We start from the raw sequence: 23350 nt of genomic DNA, 5'->3' as shown, positions 1-23350 counted from the left end.
AAACAATTAATTTAAAAATAGGTAATCTAATATCAGTATCTAAACAATGTAAATTACAGATAAGAAATAGATTTTTTTTATATTTGTTTTTGAATAATAGTTTAATTAATTGATTATAACGTAGGTAATATAAAATTTATATATGAATGAACATTTTTTTTATTTTGGGATTACACTGCATTATAAATAATTTATTCAAAACTAACAAAAATAATCTAACAATACTACTTGTAAGTTGTAATGGTATCTATACTTTTTTCTCGAATATTGAAAAGTATTTAATATAAATTACAATAATTATGGACAGTAAACAGCTGTATAATTTTGACCATTTCCGTCATTATTTACACTGTTGAATTGTATCAATACGATCTCGTATGTGACAATTGTTCCAGCAACCTTAATAATTGTATAAAAAAAAGCATTAAAGCGTATGTAACCATAATTTGAATAAACAGTAAATAAAAAAAACGCATATAAAACTGACCGTCAACATTAATGTTCTAGTGACCGAAAAAAAATTGCATCCGGTCAATGCTAATTCATCAGATGTTACTTGTGTTAAAAATCTTGCTACCTATAATTAAAGAAGGACCATTAATTTTTTTTTTTTTAAGTTTCCACAACTATCTTTTAATTCATCCATTTCACGTTTAATAAAGAATCATCTCATCATTTCAAATTAATGTTTTAATGTTTATAGGTTTCTATATTTATCTGTTAATATTGTTAAAATAATTTTCATTTCATTCATTTTTTACTTGTTCATACTTAATACACCTGAACGCAGTCTTTTTATATTTATAATACCAAAAAAGCTGAAGTGCTTAAGCCTGGCAATTATGGCCATTAACAGTTTTGTTGTTTTGTAGGGTGGGTGGACGTATGGAACGGTTGGTTGAAACACGTGAGTTTTTAGGTTTTGGCAGAACTTCAAGCTGGGCACCCGTAGGTTTCTGCCATACCCAGTCGGGGGATGGCGGCCTCGCTCTCTACTCTCTAGTTGCCTGACCAGAGAGGAGCCGCCGTGGTCGAGGTTTGAACCGGCGGCGGCGACGGTACCGATGCCGTAGTCCGCTAGGCCACTCTTTCGTGTATACCTATACTGTATAGATACCATTATATTACCATTTACCATCTTGATCCCAATTTTATCGAAAGCCACATTTTTATGTACACTTAAGGCTTTACTGGGATCGAAGCAAACGTATTTTTCATGCGTTTTAGACCAATATTTGCATTTTATTTCAAATAATTGTTTTAAAAAAATTGTAAAAAATGCTTTTTATCTTGTATTTTTTTGACATATTATAAAGTTTCAAAATAAATTGCCGAAAAACAGAAATCGGTGTGGGCTGTCGAATATTTCCTCTAGCAATTAAAAAAAAAATTATGAAATTTGGTTAATTTTACAAGGCGGTATCGTTATTCCCACAGAGTGTATTTTTGAGGACAAAATGGCATCGGCACTGGGCGCCTTAATATTCACTTAAATATAACTACTCAACAATATTTATTGTTTATTATTTGATTACTAATAAACACAGTTTATTTTACATATTATTAGTTATCATGATTAATCCCTATAATACTTTTTAGCTAAATGTAAATTCACCTCCACTCCATAACTTTCGGTCGGCACAGAAAATAAGATTGCTTTTGGTTTTTTGCTTTGATCGTTTATGGAAGCAGCATATAAAGATACTGCACATGTTCTTCCAACCAAATATGTAAATGAAAACACGAAGTAAATAGCCTCCCAAACGTTGTGCATTGGTCTGAAAACACGTTTAGCCTTAATAAAGTGTACATAACTAATAGTTATTTGCATACTTCAAACTGTTTAGAAGCTGTAAGCAAATAAAGTACAAATTGTTAGCAAATGATAATAATATCACCGGTGACAAAAACTCATCAAAGTCTTGAGTTAACGACGCTAATAGGTTATATGTTTCTCTCGATTTCCGCCAATACGTACTTGGAAGCACCTAAATTTCAATCATTAATGTACAAGAGTGTCGGGAATAATAATTAAAAAAATCTAGTATATATTATATTAACTATTAAACTATTATCCTAATAAGGTGGTTGTTTAAATTGTATTAGTCGTTACGCTTTAAAATGTTAAAATGTAGAACTGTAAAAAACAATAGTTAATGATAATAATGAATTTTGAATAACTATTAATACATTGGAATAGTTATAAACTCTTATACAGTTATACACTATACAGTTGTAGACCCAGACAGGCGTAGATGCAAGGGTGGTCAGGTGCTGAATCCCCCCCCCCCCCCACCTTTTGCCCTTAAGTAGGTACTTAACCTATTTCAAAGATTACCTTAATTTTAAGTTTATTAACTAAACTACTAAAGTTAGGAGGTTAGAGAAGCAGGAGTTTCATCGATTTCGCCAGTCCTTTTATACTAGGGGATAAGGTATATTGATTCCGACAGCTTCGATTCCGCTAGTGCAGGTAGTCTAAAAACAACCTATTGATTCCACCAGTGAAAAAATAATCTTCCCGAATGAAAATTATAGTTTGATTTCACTTACATAGCTATATTATAAATATTATATGAAATAGGTACCTGCATAAAAATGTTATCGCTAATTAATGATAATCTAACGTCTATATAGCGATTAATAATATCATCCTACAATAACCTGATTAGTCTCGACTTCCCCTCGTTTTATTATATTTCTAATTAATGAATTTCGAAATTATAGCAGGTGAATAAAAAAATAACTTAGTTATTTATCAAAATTAAAATTAAAATTGTAAAACAAACTTTGTTAAATATTTATGTGCATATAACTGTATAAGTAGAAATGTGTTAGTAAAAAGTTGGGTAAGTGGATGTAATTTATATATAACGTGGAGCCTTGTTTTCAATTTTCAATCCTTAGCTATAAAAGTTGAACATTTTATAAATTTTTAACTACAAAATAATTATTAAATTATAAATTTGATAAATTTTGTCAAAATTTGAACTTTAAATGCTTATAAAAAAAAATTGTGCCTATGTATTTTTAATATTTGTCAACTGCTATTAGAACGATATACCAGGAGCCTTCTATTAAATTATTAAGCTTTTTTATCCAACAGATAAAATTGTATTGATATTTATAGAAAAAAAAACTAAAAAAATGGAAACTGAAAATGTCCGTAAACAGCTCAAAATAAGTCAAAATATTTGGAAAATGTTATGGTGTATTGAAAATGCTAATATAAACATCCAATCAAAATATCATGTACCAAAAACCAAAATCGATTTTCTCGAAAACAGATTTTGCGTAAAAATTCCCGTTTTCTTTTAATTTTTCTTTTGTTTTTCACGTAACGTTTGAAAACAACTAAGAAATTTTTACTTTTGACCCCCCCCCCCCCCCCCCCCCCAAAAAAAAGTACCAACTAGATTCACTTTCCTATCAGAAAAGTTACTATTGAAAAAAACCCAAGCACTTTTACTGTCCTAAAAGGTGATGACAGACACAAAAAAAAATAAAAAACACACACATCATTGTAAAATCAATACATTCATCGCTTCACTCAGAGTCTAAAAGTGTAATACAAAAATATACATAAACGAATCTTTAACGGATATTTTAAAATATGATATATTTTCCGATTAACGTATTAAAAATAACTATTTTCAAACCAACTGAAAAGAAAACTTACTGATTTCACAGGTCTTACAAAAATTATAAATTTTGAAATACTTAAAAATCCTCAAATTGAAAATAACTATGTTGACAATACTAAACAATGTACCTATACATCAAGAACGTAGAAAACATATATATACTTTAAAATATACCTTCACTTCCAAAAAATCTTGTTGAAGTGATTGAAGCTATAAATAATCTTGAGATAATATAACGGTTGAAGGAGTCATTTTTAATTCATACAGATTTGGTGAACAATATGATGTGTTTTTCTACAGATAGTAATCTGAGGGCTCTAATAAGCTCGTTAAATACGATATTTATTAATGGTACATTTTCTTCATATCCTATGTTTTTTCATCAACTCTTTACAATCCATGTAAATATAAATGAGCATTATGTTCCATTGGTTTTTTTTTTAAATATTTAAATGAATTGTTGAATTATTTTGCAGATATATTATTATTATTATTATTATAACAGAAATAGGTCGACAGGCGACAGCAACAAGTACCAGGTTGAGGTAAAAATTGGTAAGTGGCGAAATCGATAGGTTGTTTTTAGAACAACCTGAACTGGTGGAGTCGATACTGGTGGAATCGATAGATATAGAAGCAATACCATACTTAAAATATATTATATTATATTGCTTATTTATATTTAGGAGTGATTGATAATTGAACATTTTTTTATCCATCCCCCTTTTTCATATCTAGATCCGCGCCAACCCAGACGTTTTTGTGACTTTTCACGTGAAAACCATAGTAACCACACACAATATTTTCGTAACCGATCACTTCATGTTAGCTATTTTTGGTCTATGTTATGAATATACAAAATTATTCATATAATTAATCTATACCTATATGTGTTTGAAAAAAATTATTATACATTAATTTGATCTTCGATGTAATTTAATAATTAATTATTTATCTATATATTATATACTAGCCGACCCGTCACAGCTTCGCCCGTGATTGGTTGTTTATTTTGCCATCGGACCATGATATGTAGAATTTTTTATTTAAATATTATTGTTTGATGTGATCGGCAAGTAAATATAAAAACGGTTAATGTAAACGGATTGAAATTTTTCTAGCGTTATAAATGATAAAAATAAATACAGATAAAAAAGAAATAATTTATGGTTGATAAAGAATTTTATTGAAGTTGATGAAGAAAAAAAAACAATTAAAATAAGAATTTTATAAGACTTCTGAGTATATGATGTTTTTTGTTATATTTCCTGTTGAAATTAAAATCATAAGATGATTCGGGTCTCCAGTTCGAGAAAATGCCACGTATAATTGCCCATGTGAAAAGCACTCTGTACGAAGATCTACGCCAACGTACTTGAATGTTTGACCTTGTGCTTTGTTTATGGTAATCGCAAAAGAAACTTTAACCGGGAATTGAAGCCGTTTGAAAGAATACGGCAAGACAGAAGGAATCATGGGAATTCTTGGAATAAATGCAATTTCTCCTTTCGCTGGCCCTGTAAGAATTACGGCTTCTATAATATCATTTCGCAACGATTTTATTTGTAATCTTGTACCGTTACATAAGTTCGGTGGTTGAAGATTACGTAATAATGTAATTGGAGCACCAATTTTTAATTTTAGTTTATGAGGAGGAAATCCCGAAGGAGAAAGAGAATTGAGAAATTCTTGTGGATAATGAATAGCATCATCTGTTGATGTAACTGTATCAATAGATAGATATTCACGTGAGTGTCCATCGAATTTTAGAAGGATGATATCATTAATTTCTTCTGCTGTTACATTTCTTGGAGAGATAATAGCTCTTTCACATAACCACTGATAAGATTTATTGGACAGATTAAAAATGTCAGGATAAACTGTAGAAATCAACTCTTCCACGTTATTGACCACCCGTCCAATCGTGTGATTGACAGAAATGTAACCATTTTCATTTTCTAAAGTTCCATTTCCAATTTTCAACAACTGTGCTGGAAAAATATCGTCCCCTCCACATAAATAAACTCTCATGTTTGTTCGCAAATAAAGTTTTTCAACATAGTTCCATATAGGGGAAGATTTTAAGCAAGCATTAACGACATCAGCTCGAGTACCTTTAGGGATTACTGGTAAGGTTTGACGGAAATCACCAGCGAAAACAAATGTTATGCCACCCATAAACTTATTATTACACCTAAGATCTTTTAATGTTCGATCAATTGCTTCGATATGTGATCTGTGACTCATTGTACACTCATCCCACACAACGAATGAGGTTTCTTGAAGAATTTTTCCAAGAGGGCCATTTTTACGAATCGGACAAACGTATTCTGTATCAAATAATACATTTAACGGTAACTTGAAAGTCGAGTGAGCAGTTCTGCCGCCACTAAGGATAGTTGCTGCTATACCAGATGAAGCTACTGCTAATGCAACTTTACCTAAGGATCTATTTTGAGCCAACAACAAATTAATTAGGAATGTTTTTCCTGTACCACCCGGAGCATCTAAAAAAAAAAACTCTTCCTTGATGATTCATTACGCTTTCTGTAATAACATTAAAAGCATATTTTTGATCATTTACTAATTTTGGTAAATTGATTTCTACAAATTCTTGTAATCGGTTATTATCGTAAGAACGCAAAATTAAGAATTCAAAAGGATCAGATGCATTTTCATTTCGAACAGGTGAGTTCATTCCAAATTCAGTTAAATATTTTTCAGACAGACAAACAACTTTATCTTCTATTTCAATCAAACCTCTATTAAATATTTCATCAGAAAAAGTAAATTGCAAGTCATTTAATCGAGTGCGCTCAGTATGAAGAATATCTTCACAAAAATCATTTCTGAACTGTTCCCACAAAGATTGAGGTTCAGACGGTTGGCAGAAAACTATGATTATTGCGAATATTTCTCTTAATTTTGAAGGACTTTCTGAAAGAGTTGCCTCCGCTAGAGTATTTTTCCATTGCTCGTCATTTTCTAAAAGCCCAAGAGCAAAACAGGTAGCTTTAAAAGTCGCGTGAATGACTCCATCAAAGGCCTTCAAGCTTTCAAATGAAGTAGGACCTTGTACATAATTTATTAACAATCTTAAATGGTAGCACTCACTTTGATTTGGGTGAATCGTGTAAATTCTACCAATGGCAGTGTCCATTTTTATTCCTGGCCAACCTGGAACATCTTTTCCCCGTCTTCTCTTTAACCAGCCTCTGCTATTATCCCAGGTGTAATAAGAAGGAACTTCATGATAGAACAGTGTTTTCGCAAAATCATCATGTGAACACAGTTCAAAAAATGCAGTTAATGTCGTTTTTCTTGAATTTTCAATAACTTGATGAAGATTATTAGCATTAAAGAAAACACGCTGTCCATTTTCTAGATGAACAGCCAAGTGCTGAACTGTCGGATCTCTATCATCGATATCGAAATTGAAAATTCTCCAAAACGCTTCAGAAGTACATATGTATCGACCATTCAAATAATTTGTAATCTCATCGTTTTCACGATTAACAGAAAAAGTAGCTCTATCTGATCCTTAATTAATATATTTACATATGTATTTTATCGCTTTAACCGAATGACAGTATTCTACGTTAATATGCGCATTAAAGCACCTAGATAGCACTGGACAATACGGTACAACCCAACGGTTGTCAACCACGATTTCTGTTTGACCACGAACTTTTAATATTGCAGTATAACCTCCATCATCTGGTGATCTCCGTCGGTAAGTCGGATAACCATCATCTCCAGTTTGAGTATCCCTGACCAATTTGTGAGGGTATTTCTTACTACATTTTCCATTATTCATACATGGCGATCTAATATTTAACTCGCCGCATGGGCCATGAATCATATTCTTGCATACTATTTCATAAAGTATAGGATCTCTGTCTTTGTTTGGTATCTCGGCAGAAATAATTTTATCAATTTCATCTGGCTGAATTTTCGTTTGTAACCACAAAAGAATGTGGCAGTGTGGCAAACCTCGTTTTTGCCATTCAACACTGTAAACATAACAATTTACATCTCCGAAAATATATTTATTTTTTAATACATGCATAAACTTTTTTAGTTTGAGATGAAAAACTCTAAAGATTATATCGTGTCTATCAAACGACTTTTGGTCTTGAAATAATTTATTTTTTATTTCCGGCTATTCCGGGTTGCATGTAAAAGTAATAAATCTGGACGGCCAAATTTACGAACATAAGTCATGGCATCCTGATTTTTTTCATGCATGTAACGTGGGGAGCCAGTAAAAGAGGAGGGAAGAATTACTTGTTGCCCCACGTTATTTGCATTAATATTTGCATCATTGTTAACAGCATCTCGGAGGTGAACATAATCATCCGCACGTAGTTGTTTTTAATGGTTACGAATAAAGTGTAGTCTTTCAGAAATCATTTTTGCCATCATATCTACGGCGAATTGGCTGAATAATGTTTTGTAATAATGTAGATGATTTAGACTTGTTTCTCTAACCATAAACCTATAAGAATAAAATTGCATGCAGGATACAGTTTTGGTTCGATTTTGGTTATTTTCCTGTAATATATTAATGTGATAACCGTCTTCGCCTCTAGTATACATCAATGGATATTGCAGTGCATCATAAGATCTATTCAATTCGGAAACTCGACTCAAGTGTCCACTCCGACCATGCAGAACTATATTTCTGGGACCTTTATCTTCATTAACTAATAATACAGCTACTTCATCGATGGTAGGTGCATTATATTGACCTCTGTGTTCATCTTGAGGAACTCTGTCAGCATGAATAATTAACTTAAAGTTTTGCAACTCATCAAACGACCTCGACTCCAGATTAGATCTAAAGCTCTGTATGAGGTAATTATTTTCACGCAAAACTGTTTGCAATGATTCAATGAGACCTCTTTTTAAATTTGGAATCATATTTGTTCGAATATATATTTGATCCGACTCTGACATAAAATATATTTGTAAAAATTTAGCATTATTTCCAATTTCGGGTAATAAACTACCTATTAAATGATGCACTTGACCCTGAATTTTAAAAGAGGGCATGAAGTTCCCTTCACTTATTTCGTTTGCTCCAAACGATGTCATTTGAAACAGAGTGTTATACCGTCTAGAATTATTAAAGAAATGTTTTGATAGAGGGTGAGAATTATCAATTAAACTTTTAATTAGGTCTGGAAGATCCCCAAATTGGTGTAAAACGACTTTACCGTCAGCGCAGCAAAGTCCATGGGTTTCATCTTTCCATTTTTTTGCACGGCACTTAGGACATAATATAGTCATTCGTCCAATTTGAAGCGCTTTAATATTTAAATAATCAATCTCGGATTGATAATTAAACGCTGATTTCATACTCAAAGCGTTACGTTGCTCCTGAGCACGTGTTTGAGAACGTTCTGGTGTGTTATTTTGTTGCCTTCTGTTATACATTCGAGTTGCATTGGCAGTTCTTCTGCTAATGCGTGCTCTTTGCGCTCTCAGCATGATAATGAGGTTGATACCGAGTTGCGGTCGAGATTATAACAGGTAAAAAAAAAAATCCGAGTTGCGGTCGGGATCAAAACAGGTTAAATATCAAAATATGTAAAAATCCTAGTTGCGGTAAAAAAATATGATTAATAATTATTATGTTTTAAATATTGTCATAGTTACATATTATTATGCTAAATACAAAAATAAAACGGTCAAAATACGTCCCGCACAATATAGGTACAATTGTTTTTAATTTTTTATGAACTTTTATGAACTTTTTTACTGACAAAAGTGGTACTATAACCTTCAGCAGAGTGTCGGGTTTCAGCCAAAAAAAATTTCAGCCAAATCGGTCTAGTAGTTTTCTCGGTTAGCGCGGTCGAAGAAAAACCCTTACAATTTTTTATATAGTATAGATAGATAGATAATATATATATGTTATAGGTACCTACAGTGGCATGACGAACTTCATTAACTTATGAGGCATAATAATTGATATTAGTAATTATAAATACTTATATAAATAATTACGTATTTACTTAAATGGTAACTGAGAATGATTGGCTTAGTCTTAGTGTGTATACTTAATAAATTATTTACTATATGTGAATGCCCCTAGTCTCCAGGACACCCACCGCCCTTTAAACTGAGGCACGTGCCTCAAATAAAGTCCTTCGTCACGCCACTGCGTACCTATTTACCTTATTTATTTAGATAATAAATTATGATTTATGACGAACCTTTCCTTTGACACTGGCTAGTTTTTGATTGAGCTGCTTAAATTTATCGGACAACGCACATGCTAGTATGATAATAAATAAATCCATATAATTCCAAGCACAAGCAAGCATAAGATTTAAAAATCCTAAAGGTATAGCAATTACGAGTGAATAATTAATCAATGTAAAGACTTGACGAAAAGACATGGAAAAGTAAGCTCGAAAAATATCAAGTCCACCCGTCGAACAAGGAATTGCTTTCATTATTCCTGTCAAAACGGAAGCAGAATGTTCAGCTGTAAAATAAAATTTAAAAAAACATAAAATTCTGCATAATTGTATACCATGTGATTTTCCAAGCGTATTATGGCTTAACTTCGTTAATTTTCCTCTAATAATAAATTTATTTTAATTCCAATTTTTAGAATTTTTTAGTCTATAAACTAAGGATTTTATTTTCAAATAATTAGATTTTTATACCATTTAAAAAGTATTCTTACTCCTTTGCAAATTTCTTTTCCCGTTTTTTATAACAAATTTTTGAAAAGATGGTTTCATTCAATTTTTAAATTCTTAAATATAAATGAAAATTTGAACGAGTAATTAAACTTTGAGTACCTACTTACTGAAAATAATAATCTATGATAATAGGCTATGTAATATGGTGGGAGGTTCGATTATTTGAAAATTATAGTAATAAATATTAATGAATAAAAATAGTGAAATTTGTTGAAAAAAAAACACTGAAAAATACCCTCAATCAATTTCTACCACTATAAAATTCACAATTGCCGCCCAACTGAAAAACCAAATTAAAAATGTTTTAATCATTATTTATTCTTTTATTGTTCGTATATAAATGTGTAAAAATTGTAACATGATCACCCAATTTAGGAGTATAATAAGTATGTATTATTTTAAATATTATGAAATATATTGTATATTTTATGTAAAATTACTATTAAGAACTATCATCCTTAGAACCTATAGTTTAATAACCCAGGAACTACTTTTTTGAATTTCGATGTATATCAACATTTTCAAAAAAAACCCCTTGTCAACCATGTATTACATAAAGTGGTGGTTGTCATTTAAAAAATTAAGTTTGTACTTCCTCAGAACATTCATAAATACTTATGAAAAAAATCTAAGTATACCTAGAATGTAATTGTGGTTTTAGTTTATTTAAATAACTTTAAAATTCGAAAATCAAAACTGAAATAAATTCACATTATTTAAGGATAGAAGTGGGATGAGCATGCTGAATAGAATCAACTTGTAGACAAAATATTATTTAAAAACGGATAACATAATATTTAAGTAGTTGTATTATACACAACCAGACAACCTATAATTGCATATTTTAATAAAAATTCTCAATCCAATGATTTGCGGATGCCGGATACTAACCAATAAATATTTTTATTTTTATTCTTTTATCTTTATTTTATCTATTATTCTAATACAATAGTATTTATACGTAATTTAATAATAACTACATGAATTCTATTACAAAGTTCGTAACATAACATTTACAAAATTTTCAAAATTGTAAGTATTACATAGTAGTTGCAAAGGTTGAATTAAATTTTTTATAAAATTTAAACATTAAATTTTTTTTTATTTTTTTCAAATATGATCAAACTTGATGGTTATTGGTTATTAAATACTACCTATCTACTAAGCAACTTATAACATAATTTGTTCACAATAATTAGCTTAATAAAGGATGTGCACCAGTTTATCAATTTATTTCTACTATTCAAACATATTAATTGTATTTGTAATTAGATTGAATTTTAGTTTTTACAAATATTATTTTTATGTTTCACATACTTATAGCAAGCACCATTATGATACTTGTAAGGATCTTGAACTTAAAGGCCGTTTTGGAAGGGTAACCAAATTGTCTCATTTCACGTTCCATTAGTTCCCATTTTTCCATAACTTTTGGCCATTCCCTTGCCAAATGAATAAATAGAATGTAAATTACCAGTGAACTTCCGAAAAACATTATTTCTCCTATGAAATAAATAATATTTAATGTACAATGTAAATTACCACAATGTTACTACAAAAAATATAAAGTTGTAGGACAAAATCTGACCGGCATTCTCCTTGTTGTGCAGTTATATAGGTAGGAGCTCATGTAATAATAAATAACCTATCCTATTATTATAGTATAGTCAAGAGGTAAATAGTACAGGTGTCACCAACTAATTTCTAAAGGAGGTCCGTTTTGAAACTTAATAAACTTCCCGCGGTCTAATACACTTTAATGTAATGATTTTTTTTAAACATAATTAATACTTATAGTTTGTACTGATGTATCAGTCAACTTTTCGGAATTATATTTTTAAACATTTAATTTTTTCCACAATACCTATTGGAACATATTTTTATTCATCATTTTTCATTATATTATACAAATTTAAAAACTATATTATATAATTACGTAAATATGATTGGGGCCCGTAAAAATGTGGCCGCAGCTGCGCAGACTGGCAGTTGGTGACCCCTGGGCCCTGGTATAATAGTAGTTACCTGGTAAAACAAGTTATTAGGTGCAATATTATAATCCTACAGGTGATAACATATTTATTTTCCTTTTTAACATCAAATAATTATCGGACCACATAATACAAGATGATCTATTTAATAATATATAATCGATATTTAAAAATGTTGATGTTTTTGATAATATTTTTTAATGTAATTTAATATTATGATTTATGTCATTCCCAAACAAAATTTTTGACAAGATAGATACTTTTACAATTTTAATCATAATAATTTTAAATTTTTACTTTTATGAATGACAACATACATTTTTGTTTCATATTCCTAGGAAGAATATTTATTGAAGTACATTGTACATCGACACATAAAAATCTAATTTCGAACAAGAAGTTCATTAGGTTTAACTGTTTAAGTATTTAGGCATAAGTATAGTGAACAAACATTTTCGAGGTGCTCTTTTACAACAGGTACATCTTTTAAATTTAAATAACTTTTAGAATATAATTTTCAGCATTTTATAGTCACTGTATATTCACCATCTGAACCTCATTGCTCACATAACCCAAAATCTAGGTCATTATAACAGTATGGTGAGTGATGGTCGATAAACATTGAAGGTTGGTTACCGGGTTACGGAATTATATAAATTATTAATTAACCTCTCCATGTAGTTAAGGGCGATTGTAAACTCCGCCAGAATACCGGTTAGATAAAAAGGTAATTAAAAGGTCTAATGTAAGCTCCACCAGTTTTATTTTCTTACCTGCTCACATTGCCAAATGCCATCTTACATTAAATACGTTGGCATCCATTGGGATCCACATCGAAAATGATAACATTTTCAAGGTTAGATCTATTAATTACTTAATATTTAAAAATACTTTTAACAGTATTTCCAATGATGATATCATTGATATCGGCAGTAGCTGGTAACATACGTATACTTTGACGAACATAATTATTCGTAGTGTTCATCCTTTAGTGGGATGTCGATTTTATCTCAGTCAATCATGTTGGAGGGCAATTCAAAACTTTGGACTGAGTGTTGAATATAAAAGTGAATCGGAAAGAAGTAAGTGGCTTCGTCTATGTTTCGGATTATTGTTTTTATCTCCTGAAAAAGTTCCCGATGTATTTACATTTACTTTAGAAGCAATCATGCCCCAGGGCCCAGAGTAATTAAGTTTTCGGATTAGGTACCTTGTTGACAATTATATAAGCAATGACACAGCTTTTCCTCCTATTTTGTGGGCTGATCAAATTGCAAATTTAATTTGAACTACAAATGCTTGTGAATCATTTCATAGTCATCTAAAAAATTTAGAAATTTTAAAAAATGTCACCCTAATGTTCATATTTTCAGTAAAGTTCTTATCGAATTTCAAACCCAAACTTATATAAAACTAAATGACATAATATTTAAAATAAATAAACTGAAAAATTCAAAATAAAAAAAAATGACAGTGTTACAGAATGCTATAAATAGGTACACTAATGGATTAATGATTAATACTAGACTTAGAATATTTACAAATTGTGTCACATAATTTTAGTTTACATATTATAACATAACTACATACTTTTGGATTATTAGAACGATTATTTATTATGATTTTTTTACAATGATTTAAATATTTAATGTGAACGTTTATAAATTATTATTATGAAAATTATGAATATTATATTATATCAATTGTATTCTCTTAGGCGTTAGAGAATTTTTAATTTTATTTATTTTTGGTTTCTATAACTATTATATTTTAATGTGAACGACTATTAATTATTATTATTATTTTTATTATTTTATAATAATATATTATATTAATTTTATACTGTTACTTGATTTTCTTCAGTGGCGGAGTTTACATAAACCCAATTTTACCTGTTTTTTTTTTTACTGGCGGAGTTTACAGTAAAAAAAGATACTTGTGGCGGAGTTTACATGCGCCCGTAGTTAAATGGGCATGGAATAGTAAATATTGAATCCCACCCACGTGAATTGTGAGTCCAAAAACTGGAGAATTTCTAATTTCAAGAACATTGTAAACCTTATAATTTATAAGATTAGAATGCTTAGTCATAAATTTAAGTAAAAATACATTTACCAGTTACCCATTACACAGTGAAATAAAATTATTCATTTAAAACAGATTGTTATTTTTAATTAAAATAAAATAACTAGAACGCTGGACTTAATAAATACATTATATAATTATAATTATTACTTAAATTTATGATTTAAATAGGTATTATAAAATCATAGTATCACCAGGGGATTTTATGAACAGTAAAATCATATACAATAATATACCTATACGAGTACCCACATGATTATAGGCTCCACTCAGAATTTAAAATTCACAACGAATATATCATTATTATTATTTATATTATTGTTTTAAATTGTATGTTGAAAATACTAATTAGGTAGCACCAGGTATCCAGAGGGTTGTATAAATTTAAAGAATTTAAATTAAGTTACTATTTTAAAACATAATACAATATATTATATAATATAGGTAATTAAATATTAATTAATTTAAATTCAAAAAACAGATTTTTTTGGAAACATAATCGTTACCCGTGCTGTAGTACGTCAGTCCAGTCATATATATTTTGATGAGTGAAAATGAAAGAATTAGGAGAGACGCAGAAATGACAATGAAGACATAAATAACTGGCCAACTGAACCAATTGAATCTAAAAAAAACATAAAATGTTTGAGATAATAAATTGAAAAATTATTTATCAGGTACCTCAAGAAAAAAAAAAACAAGGAAGTTGCTTTGTTATTACTAATAAGTAGGGCTCGGATTTTGTAGCAAAATAAATCCTTAAAAAAGCATTTAAAGTAGCCAAAAAAAGCCAAAAAAAGCATTTATTAATTTAATTCTAAAAAAGCAAATTTCAATTACACATAAAATTAAATATTAAAAGAGGAATTCATAACCATATATTTAGTCAAGTTACTTTCATTGAAACTCATTCTATTGGGTGCTAATATATTTTTATACATAGAAAAAGACCTTTCCACGTCAACCGATGTAATCGGTGCATATTTCATATAAACTAAATTTTTGAATCATACTGTTCCACATTTACGTTTAGTGCAGTGCCATTATGAATACTATTAACTTTTTGAAGTTCTGCCCATCCATTATTTTTTGAAAAAACACGATTGCACTTTTCTAAAATCAATTTCGCTACTTCGCCATTAGCTTCCTCTAACTTTTGTTTTGCTTCTAACACAATACCTATACTTTTTTCCAAGGTTTCGCCTAAAAAATAATAATATATAAATACAGCAAATACTTGAAACAAAAATAAAAAATACCTCTTTTTCTAATTGTGTAATTGCATGTGGTAAAAATCCAAAATTTGTTGTAATGTAGACGAGATTTGAATGTAGAGATTGATCTTTTATAAGCTCTTTTACAACATTCACACACTGGGCATTCTCGTTGAATTCTTCAACTGCACATTTTATTTCATTTAAATATGTGCAATAATATTCGACTGCTGTAATCCATGTACCCCAACGAGTAGTGATTGGTTTAGGTGGATTTGGAATATCCGGACATTTTTCATTTAAAATAGCGATCCGTTTTGGACATTTCAGAAATGTTTTTTTCATCTCGGCAATCAGACGATCAACTTTTGGGAAATGTGCACGCACTTCTTCACACACATTATGGAGGACATGAGCTAAGCATGTCACATGCAAAGCTTTTGGATACAGTGTTTGAATACAGCGGCCAGCTTTTTCCATATACGGCGCGGCATCCGAAACAAATAATAAAATGTCCTCATGATTAACATTATTTGGCCATAAAATATGCATAGATTTGTCAAATAATTGAAAAATAGTACTATGGTTCACTTTGTCTAAATATTCTGTGTGAATAAGATAAGTTTTACCAACATCTTGTGGTTTCAAAATACCAATAATGACATTAGCTACATTACGTTGCACACTGTCAATTGTTTCATCTATGCAAACCCATATTTTTTGGCCATTCACAGCATCGCGTATTTTGGTTATCGTATTAGTGTAGCAAGAATCGAAGTATCCTTTTCGTAAAGTTAATTCATTTGGAATAGTTTTATTGCAATATTTTGAAAGAAATGACCGAAAATGTTCGTTGTTTAATTTGTTTAGGGGGATATTCGCCGCTACAAATGCGGAACATAGGTCAGCATTAAAATCAGACTTACAAAATTGTTGAATGAATGGCTGAACTGCATTATGTTTTTCAGCTTCAAGTTTTTTCAATGCTTCTTTGTGTTTTTCTCTGCCAATATGTTGAACGTTATATTTTTTATCCAAATTTATTTTGACTTCACACAATTTACAAAATATAATATTTCCGTCAGTCATAAGCACATTTTCACCGAATTCTCTTACGATTTTTTTTAATTTTAAATTTTCATTTATAACTTTTGGCATTTTGACGATTAAAGAAATTATTTAGAACACTATACGTTTATACCTCACTGATTGTCGATTGATATTTACCGGCCAACTAAAGTATTAGCACGTGCTATAAAAATACGTAGGTATAATTCAGATAATTTTCCCTTTCCTTGAGTCGTAAATACAACTATAGATAATTGTAGATAAAACTATTTCGGCACAATAACGACAGTTATTTTATCAGTCATATATTTATTACTGGTTTTTTCACTGGTTTTATAATTTCTGGTAATACTAATATAGTCCAAGACGTATAATATACATAGAAATAAGCTAAGTTTTCAAGAAAAATATATAAAAATCAAGAAAAAATAACCAAATAGAGGAAAAGCAATAAAAAGCAGATTTTATGGAAAAAAGCAAAAAAAAGCAAAAAAAAGTTTACTTCATTAAAATTAGAACGATTCAAAACGTATTTATATAAAAGAATTATCTTTCCATCACACTTCCCTCAAAAGAAGCATTTGCTACAAAATCCGAGCCCTACTAATAAGTAATAACTTATTAAGTCTTGGGTGTATGTCACTGTAATATATTTAAATATTTATTAATTTGAATTCAACAATATGTAAATTATTGCTTATTTGCATACAAAAAACAGTTTTAAGTAGAGGCTGGAGATATCTAATGAAGGAATAATGGGGGTGAGCATGTTTATAGTGAGTCACCCTGTATACCTACTATAGTAATTCAAATTGAATAATTAGGTAAGTATCTACACAGATTTACTCACACTAAATAACTAGTGTTTTGCCCTCGAATACCTTGAACTGGTAAAAGAGCGCAAATTTGTGCCAGAATTAGTACTGGAGTGATGGCTCTGTGCAATGAATTTTTGTCGCTAATTATATTCATCCGTATATCGTCTTCCAAGGCTTTTATTCTTACGTAGTTTACCGGCATGCCATGATCGTCTTGTATTTCAAGATCTGTGACAAAATAGAAACACTATTATTAAGTTTCAAATATTTGTGTTTATGTCCATAAAATAATAGTTACGATAAGACATCTTCTCACATATTATATAAGGTCATATTATATTTGTACACAATTTTGCACCCTCCCCCCCCCCCCCTTATGTGACTATGTAAGGACTTAGAACCATTGGTACCAAACTAAAACGAACGGAAATCATTTCATATAAACAGCGAAATAGAACCTGATAAAGTAAAAACTTCTAAACATTATTTTTTAAATATTTTTTTCATTATAATTGTGAATAACCATAATAAAGTAAAAATACAATAATACAAAATTAAAATCGAATCATACTATAGGTATTATCAGAAAGAAATTAATATTGAATATTTTGAATAATTGTGCAGTTAAAAATTAGAAGGTACATACGAACATACACAATTGGTCACAAACGGTCACTTTGTACGGTCCATTGCTTAAAATGCATAATGCGGACAATTTGTACTATTATATGCATAAAGTATATATGTATATTTAATGTTAACAAGTATGAAGTCGTGATCAAACCATGTTATTAAGCTTAAATATAATTAGGCAAATCTAAGTATCTTATACATTCGAAATAGAAGAGAATCGTGTATTATTAGTTATTACCTACAAAGTAGACCGTACAAAGTGATCAAGAACCACACAATTACATAAAATATGAACGTTACAGCTACCAATATTATAACTTGGGTACAGAAATAAAAAATGCTATACACTACTTATACATTATTTTATAACTTTAAAAGCTTCAAATTTAATTTGCTTTCAGATATATATTTGAGGGTTTGTAATTACTAATTTGCACCATCATAGGTATAGGTAGTAAAAAATAGTGGGTAATTCGCACCAAATTAAGTATCTATGTATTCGATTAATCTTCGACTATTGTCTATTTGACTGACAATAATTATTGTTTATAAAATATGTTTAATATTAAGACTTTATTTGTATCACAAAAATACATACTTATACATTTATTATAGATATAATAATATAATAGTTAGGTACAAAAATCTATGTAAGCTCAGCCTGTGTTGGGAGTGTTAAGTTCAAAACAAAATCGTGATTATATAATTTAGAACAGGGGTCACCAATTAATATTTTCCGCGGGCCACATTAAGAATTCGGAAAATTCTCGCGGGCCATAAAAATTCAAATTTCATAATAATTATTATAATATGCCGGTTGGTCAAAAATACTTTATTTCTAAAAAAAAAATATGTACACTTATTAATTATTATGTAACTAAAACTAATGCAAATATAATTAAATTTAATAAATATATGAAACAATTATCAATTAATATTTTCAATGAGAAAAATGGCAGATCTTGCTTTCAACTAGCTGCTTTAAGTCGGGGTTATGGTTTGTGGTAGCTATCTTCATCATCATTTCAAGGTGTTCGTTGGTGAGTCGGGATCGGAATTTGTTTTTGATATAATTCATTTTTGAAAAAGCAGACTCACAGACGTATGTGGAGCCAAACATTGTACACATTTTCACTGTCAATAATTTCAACATCGGGTATTTCTTTTCAGATACATATTTCAACCAAAATTCATCATAATATGTAGAATCAATTTCAGTTTTTGAATACTTTTCATTATACAAATTTTTTAGGACATCATCTGATTGAAATTCAATTATTTCCATTTGAAGATGTGCTCTATTGCAGTTGAAAACATTTTCTGCTTCGTTAATCCATTCACCATCAGGCTGCAGAGTAAAACTACTGTTCAATAGTTGTACAACGTTTTTGATTTTTCTGAAATCAGCAAAGCGTCTTTCGAATTCAGTTTTTAAACTTTCCAAAAACTTCGTAAAATTTGTCATATCAATCTCGTGATTTTCATCTACAACTTTTTTCAAGTTATGAAAATGTAAACGTTCATTACCAACATCTTGTAAAAAAAAGTCAATTTTTCTACAAAAACAATTTACCTCAGAAACTAAATGGCAAATTAGTTTCTGATTACCTTGAAGTTTCAAGTTGAACGAATTTATGTGTTGAAATATATCTGTCAAAAACGCAATAGTTGCTATGTTACTATTATCACTGATAAATTCGTGATAGTCTTTGGCAGACAAATGTGTACTCTGAATTAAAAATAGTTCAATTTCATTCAGTAAGTTAAAAAACCTTTGCAAAACATTTCCTTTGCTCAGCCATCTCACATTATTATGAAGTAATAAATCGTCAAACTGAGTATCATTTTCTTGAACAAGTGCCTTAAATAGTCTGTGCTGGAGTGAAGATTTTGCACGTATAAAATTAACAATACTCATTACTGTTTTCATAATTTTTTCCAAACACGGATCCAGTTTGCAGCAAAGGACGCTTTGATGAATGATACAATGGTACGATAAAAGATCAGAGTTGCATTTAGGGTCATTTCTTAATCTTTGAACAAAGCCTTGATGAGCGCCAATCATCGCTGGTGCACCATCGGTTGTAACAGAGATAATTTTTTTCAAATTTAAATTTTCTGTTTCAAAATACAATACTACAGCATTGTACAAATCATTTCCTTTGCTGGTCCCTGATAACGGCAAAAGTGTCAATAACTCTTCGTAAAATGCCCCACTGATATTGCTCAAGTATCTCACGTGAATTATTAGCTGAGATGTATCTGTGATATCACAAGATTCATCCAAGGCTATAGAATAAAAATCAGCAGTAGATAGATCTTGTTTCAACTGATTGTGATTATCTTTGGCCAGTACTTCAGTATTTCTCGTGTTAGTGGATGCTGATATTGGGATATGACGAAAAGTTTCGACAATTTCCTTTTTATTTTCAAACAGTATATTTACAGATTGAAGCATACATTCTTTAACAATATCAGCATCTGTAAATGGCTTCATATGTTTACCGAGTATCCACGAAATTTGTAAAGATGCCTGTGCACATTTCTGTTGTTCAGTCATTGCATGGCTCAAAATTTGAGTTGCCGATTTATATTTCATTTTTAGATTTTCAATTTTTGTTTTACGAATGCCAGTACCCAATGGGAATTTTTCGGCAAATGACTTGTGTGTCTCATAATGACGTTTGATATTAAACACTTTCATAACAGCCACTGTTTGATTACAAATTAAACAAACAGGTAAGGCACCTACTCTATCTGGTAAAATAAAACAATATAAGTCCATCCATTCAGGACAAAACTGTCTATTTTCATTTTCTACTTTTCTTCTTTTTCTATCCATAGTCAAATTAAAACAAAGAATAATATATTATTTAATTACGAAAATTAATAAACAAAACGGAACGGACGAACAAAAATTACGTCGCAGCGAACACCACCGTCTCACCGATAACTGACGGACTGACGTGTAGTACGTATATTAATATGTGTGACTTAACGAGTTGTCGACTTGTCGTAATGAAATTTCAAATAAATAATAAAACAGATAAGATAAGATATGCTTCACGGCTAGTATAATATTTGTTGCAGCCGAAAAAACCTAATAATGCAGTAATAATGTACAAAGATAAGAAATTACCTGCAACATTTATTATTACAACAGTCGCGCTTTATAATAAGTACGTATTAAATTATTGGATTTTCCTCTCAGTCTGCGGGCCGGTTAAAATGCATTCGCGGGCCGGATGCGGCCCGCGGGCCGCCATTTGGTGACCCCTGATTTAGAATATAATGATTTTTCTACCCATCCTATAAATAAAAACTAAGCTAAAGTAATTATGTTTAAGATTATTGACACTCTTTATCAAATTATACATTGTATACAAATAATTTAGATAATGTAATTTTGTTATTATAGTATCATTTTTGTCATAAGGTAGCTTTTAAAACATCTGTCAAAATAACGAACTTTGACAATTATTTTGTGGTTAAAACGTTTAATTTTATAACTAAAGGTTTCAAGTCAAAAATGACGACCACAATGTTACTTGTTTTCATTCTAAACTTTTTCAAAATTTTATAAAATACTGAGACACATTTTCAATACTGTAGATCTACATTTTGGTTAATTAAATTATTATAGAATCAATGCATTATTAATGTTTTTATTCTATACCCCTACCAGTCAGTTGAATTAACAAGTGATTTGTAAATAAGCAATTTTTAATAAAACAATATACAATATACAATAACAGTATACAATTTTATGATAATAATATACATGGAACAAAATTAATGTTAATAGCAAAATATTTAACACATCTTTTCAATAATTAAACATGTAATAACTTTGATAAATAACACAATATATAACATAGGGAACATAGGATAAATATAATAATTATGATAAACGAAGATTTTCCTTCAGTCAAACTTTAACTAATTGCTCTTCGTCTCAAAGAGGCAGGCGAGCTCATAGCTATTCCGTACCCTCAGACGGTATCGTGCTGCACCAGCAACATAACAGTCTATCGACTTTAAGGAGTCTTCTCCCTGAAGCCGATAGGATGATCGGCCTACGTCGTCGAACAGCTGTCGCTGCTTCTGGCCGGACATCCTCAACATTTCCATCAATTACAACATCGTCATTGGTTTGCTGTGGACAAATCACTGCAGGCAGGACTGCAGGTTGGATTTCCTGGGTTACAATATCAATCTGCACACAGTCCGTGGACTGCAGCTGATATAAGTCCGGTCGATTTTCTACAGTGATCGACTGCCGAAAACCTGTCGCACTACGATTTGTTATCGCAACGTTTCCAAAAGGCCTTTCTTCGATTACACCTAATATTATAGTGATTCGTCGAGGAAAATGCACAGGTATGACATAGTTCAACGATCTGCGCACGGTCGCCGCACGTAGAGCTTTTGCCAGTACTTCTGACAACCTGAGTGGCAGTCAACTTCGCTCTATGATTACGTCTCTTTGTTACTTGCAGCTGCAGAACTGGTTGTCTTTTCGGCTTTAGGAGATGACTCTGCACACAGTCCGTGGAAAGCTGTTGTAGTCCTTCCGCGTCTCCGACACTCAACTTCCAGATGTCTGTCTTATTAGATTCCGTCACGATAATTTGTCTTGGCACCACGTTCGAATTTCTGAACATAGCCGCAGACTTTATAGTATTAGCCACCATTCCTAGAAATCCCAAATGGTCCGTCGTTAACTTAAAGACATTTTATGATTCTTCATCAACCTCAACAATGTTTTTCCAAATTTCCAGTGGGTTATACACAGTCACAGTTGTAGTATTATGTTGACGATCCATTATCACGTGGAAAATAGTCAGCTTTACACAATAACACGAGAAAGTCAAATGGTAACTTATCGGAGTTAAACTATTTAGACAATCCTATTATAAATAACATACAATCGAATTGCATAGCAACAAAGTATAATAATAAACGGCAAACCATTAATTTCACAATAACATTTATTTATTTATTTTTATTTTATCTATACTATTATATAAAGAGGAGTAGTTAGTTACCGTTGTTGAAGGTAAACTCTGGAACTACTGAACCGATTTCGAAAATTCTTTCACAAATAGAAAGCTACATTATTTGTGAGTATCATAGGCTAATTTAAAAAATGAATTGATCACCCCCGGTAGGTGCTCA

At 30.4% G+C, this 23350-nt stretch overlaps 1 protein-coding gene across 1 annotated transcript in view; it reads right to left on the bottom strand.

Annotated features, from left to right (window-relative positions):
* Positions 1-234: 234 nt before the first annotated feature.
* Positions 235-23350, bottom strand: part of LOC132945352 (gustatory receptor for sugar taste 64f-like) — a 28784-nt gene continuing 5668 nt past the window's right edge. Inside the window, exons 2-9 of the mRNA XM_061015068.1 lie at positions 17572-17767; positions 14946-15064; positions 11681-11866; positions 9866-10140; positions 1834-1988; positions 1616-1778; positions 488-577; positions 235-399 (exon numbers count right to left, since the gene is read on the bottom strand). Of these exons, the coding sequence (XP_060871051.1) occupies positions 298-399; positions 488-577; positions 1616-1778; positions 1834-1988; positions 9866-10140; positions 11681-11866; positions 14946-15064; positions 17572-17767 (1286 nt within the window). The 3' untranslated portion in view covers positions 235-297. The remainder of the gene's footprint in view (positions 400-487; positions 578-1615; positions 1779-1833; positions 1989-9865; positions 10141-11680; positions 11867-14945; positions 15065-17571; positions 17768-23350) is intronic.

This window comes from Metopolophium dirhodum, chromosome 5 (genome assembly GCF_019925205.1).
Source record: "Metopolophium dirhodum isolate CAU chromosome 5, ASM1992520v1, whole genome shotgun sequence".
In the NCBI taxonomy this organism is placed as follows: domain Eukaryota; kingdom Metazoa; phylum Arthropoda; class Insecta; order Hemiptera; family Aphididae; genus Metopolophium; species Metopolophium dirhodum.
The sequence above is the reverse complement of the archived record's forward strand: the minus strand, read 5'-3'. Positions and strand labels throughout refer to the sequence as shown.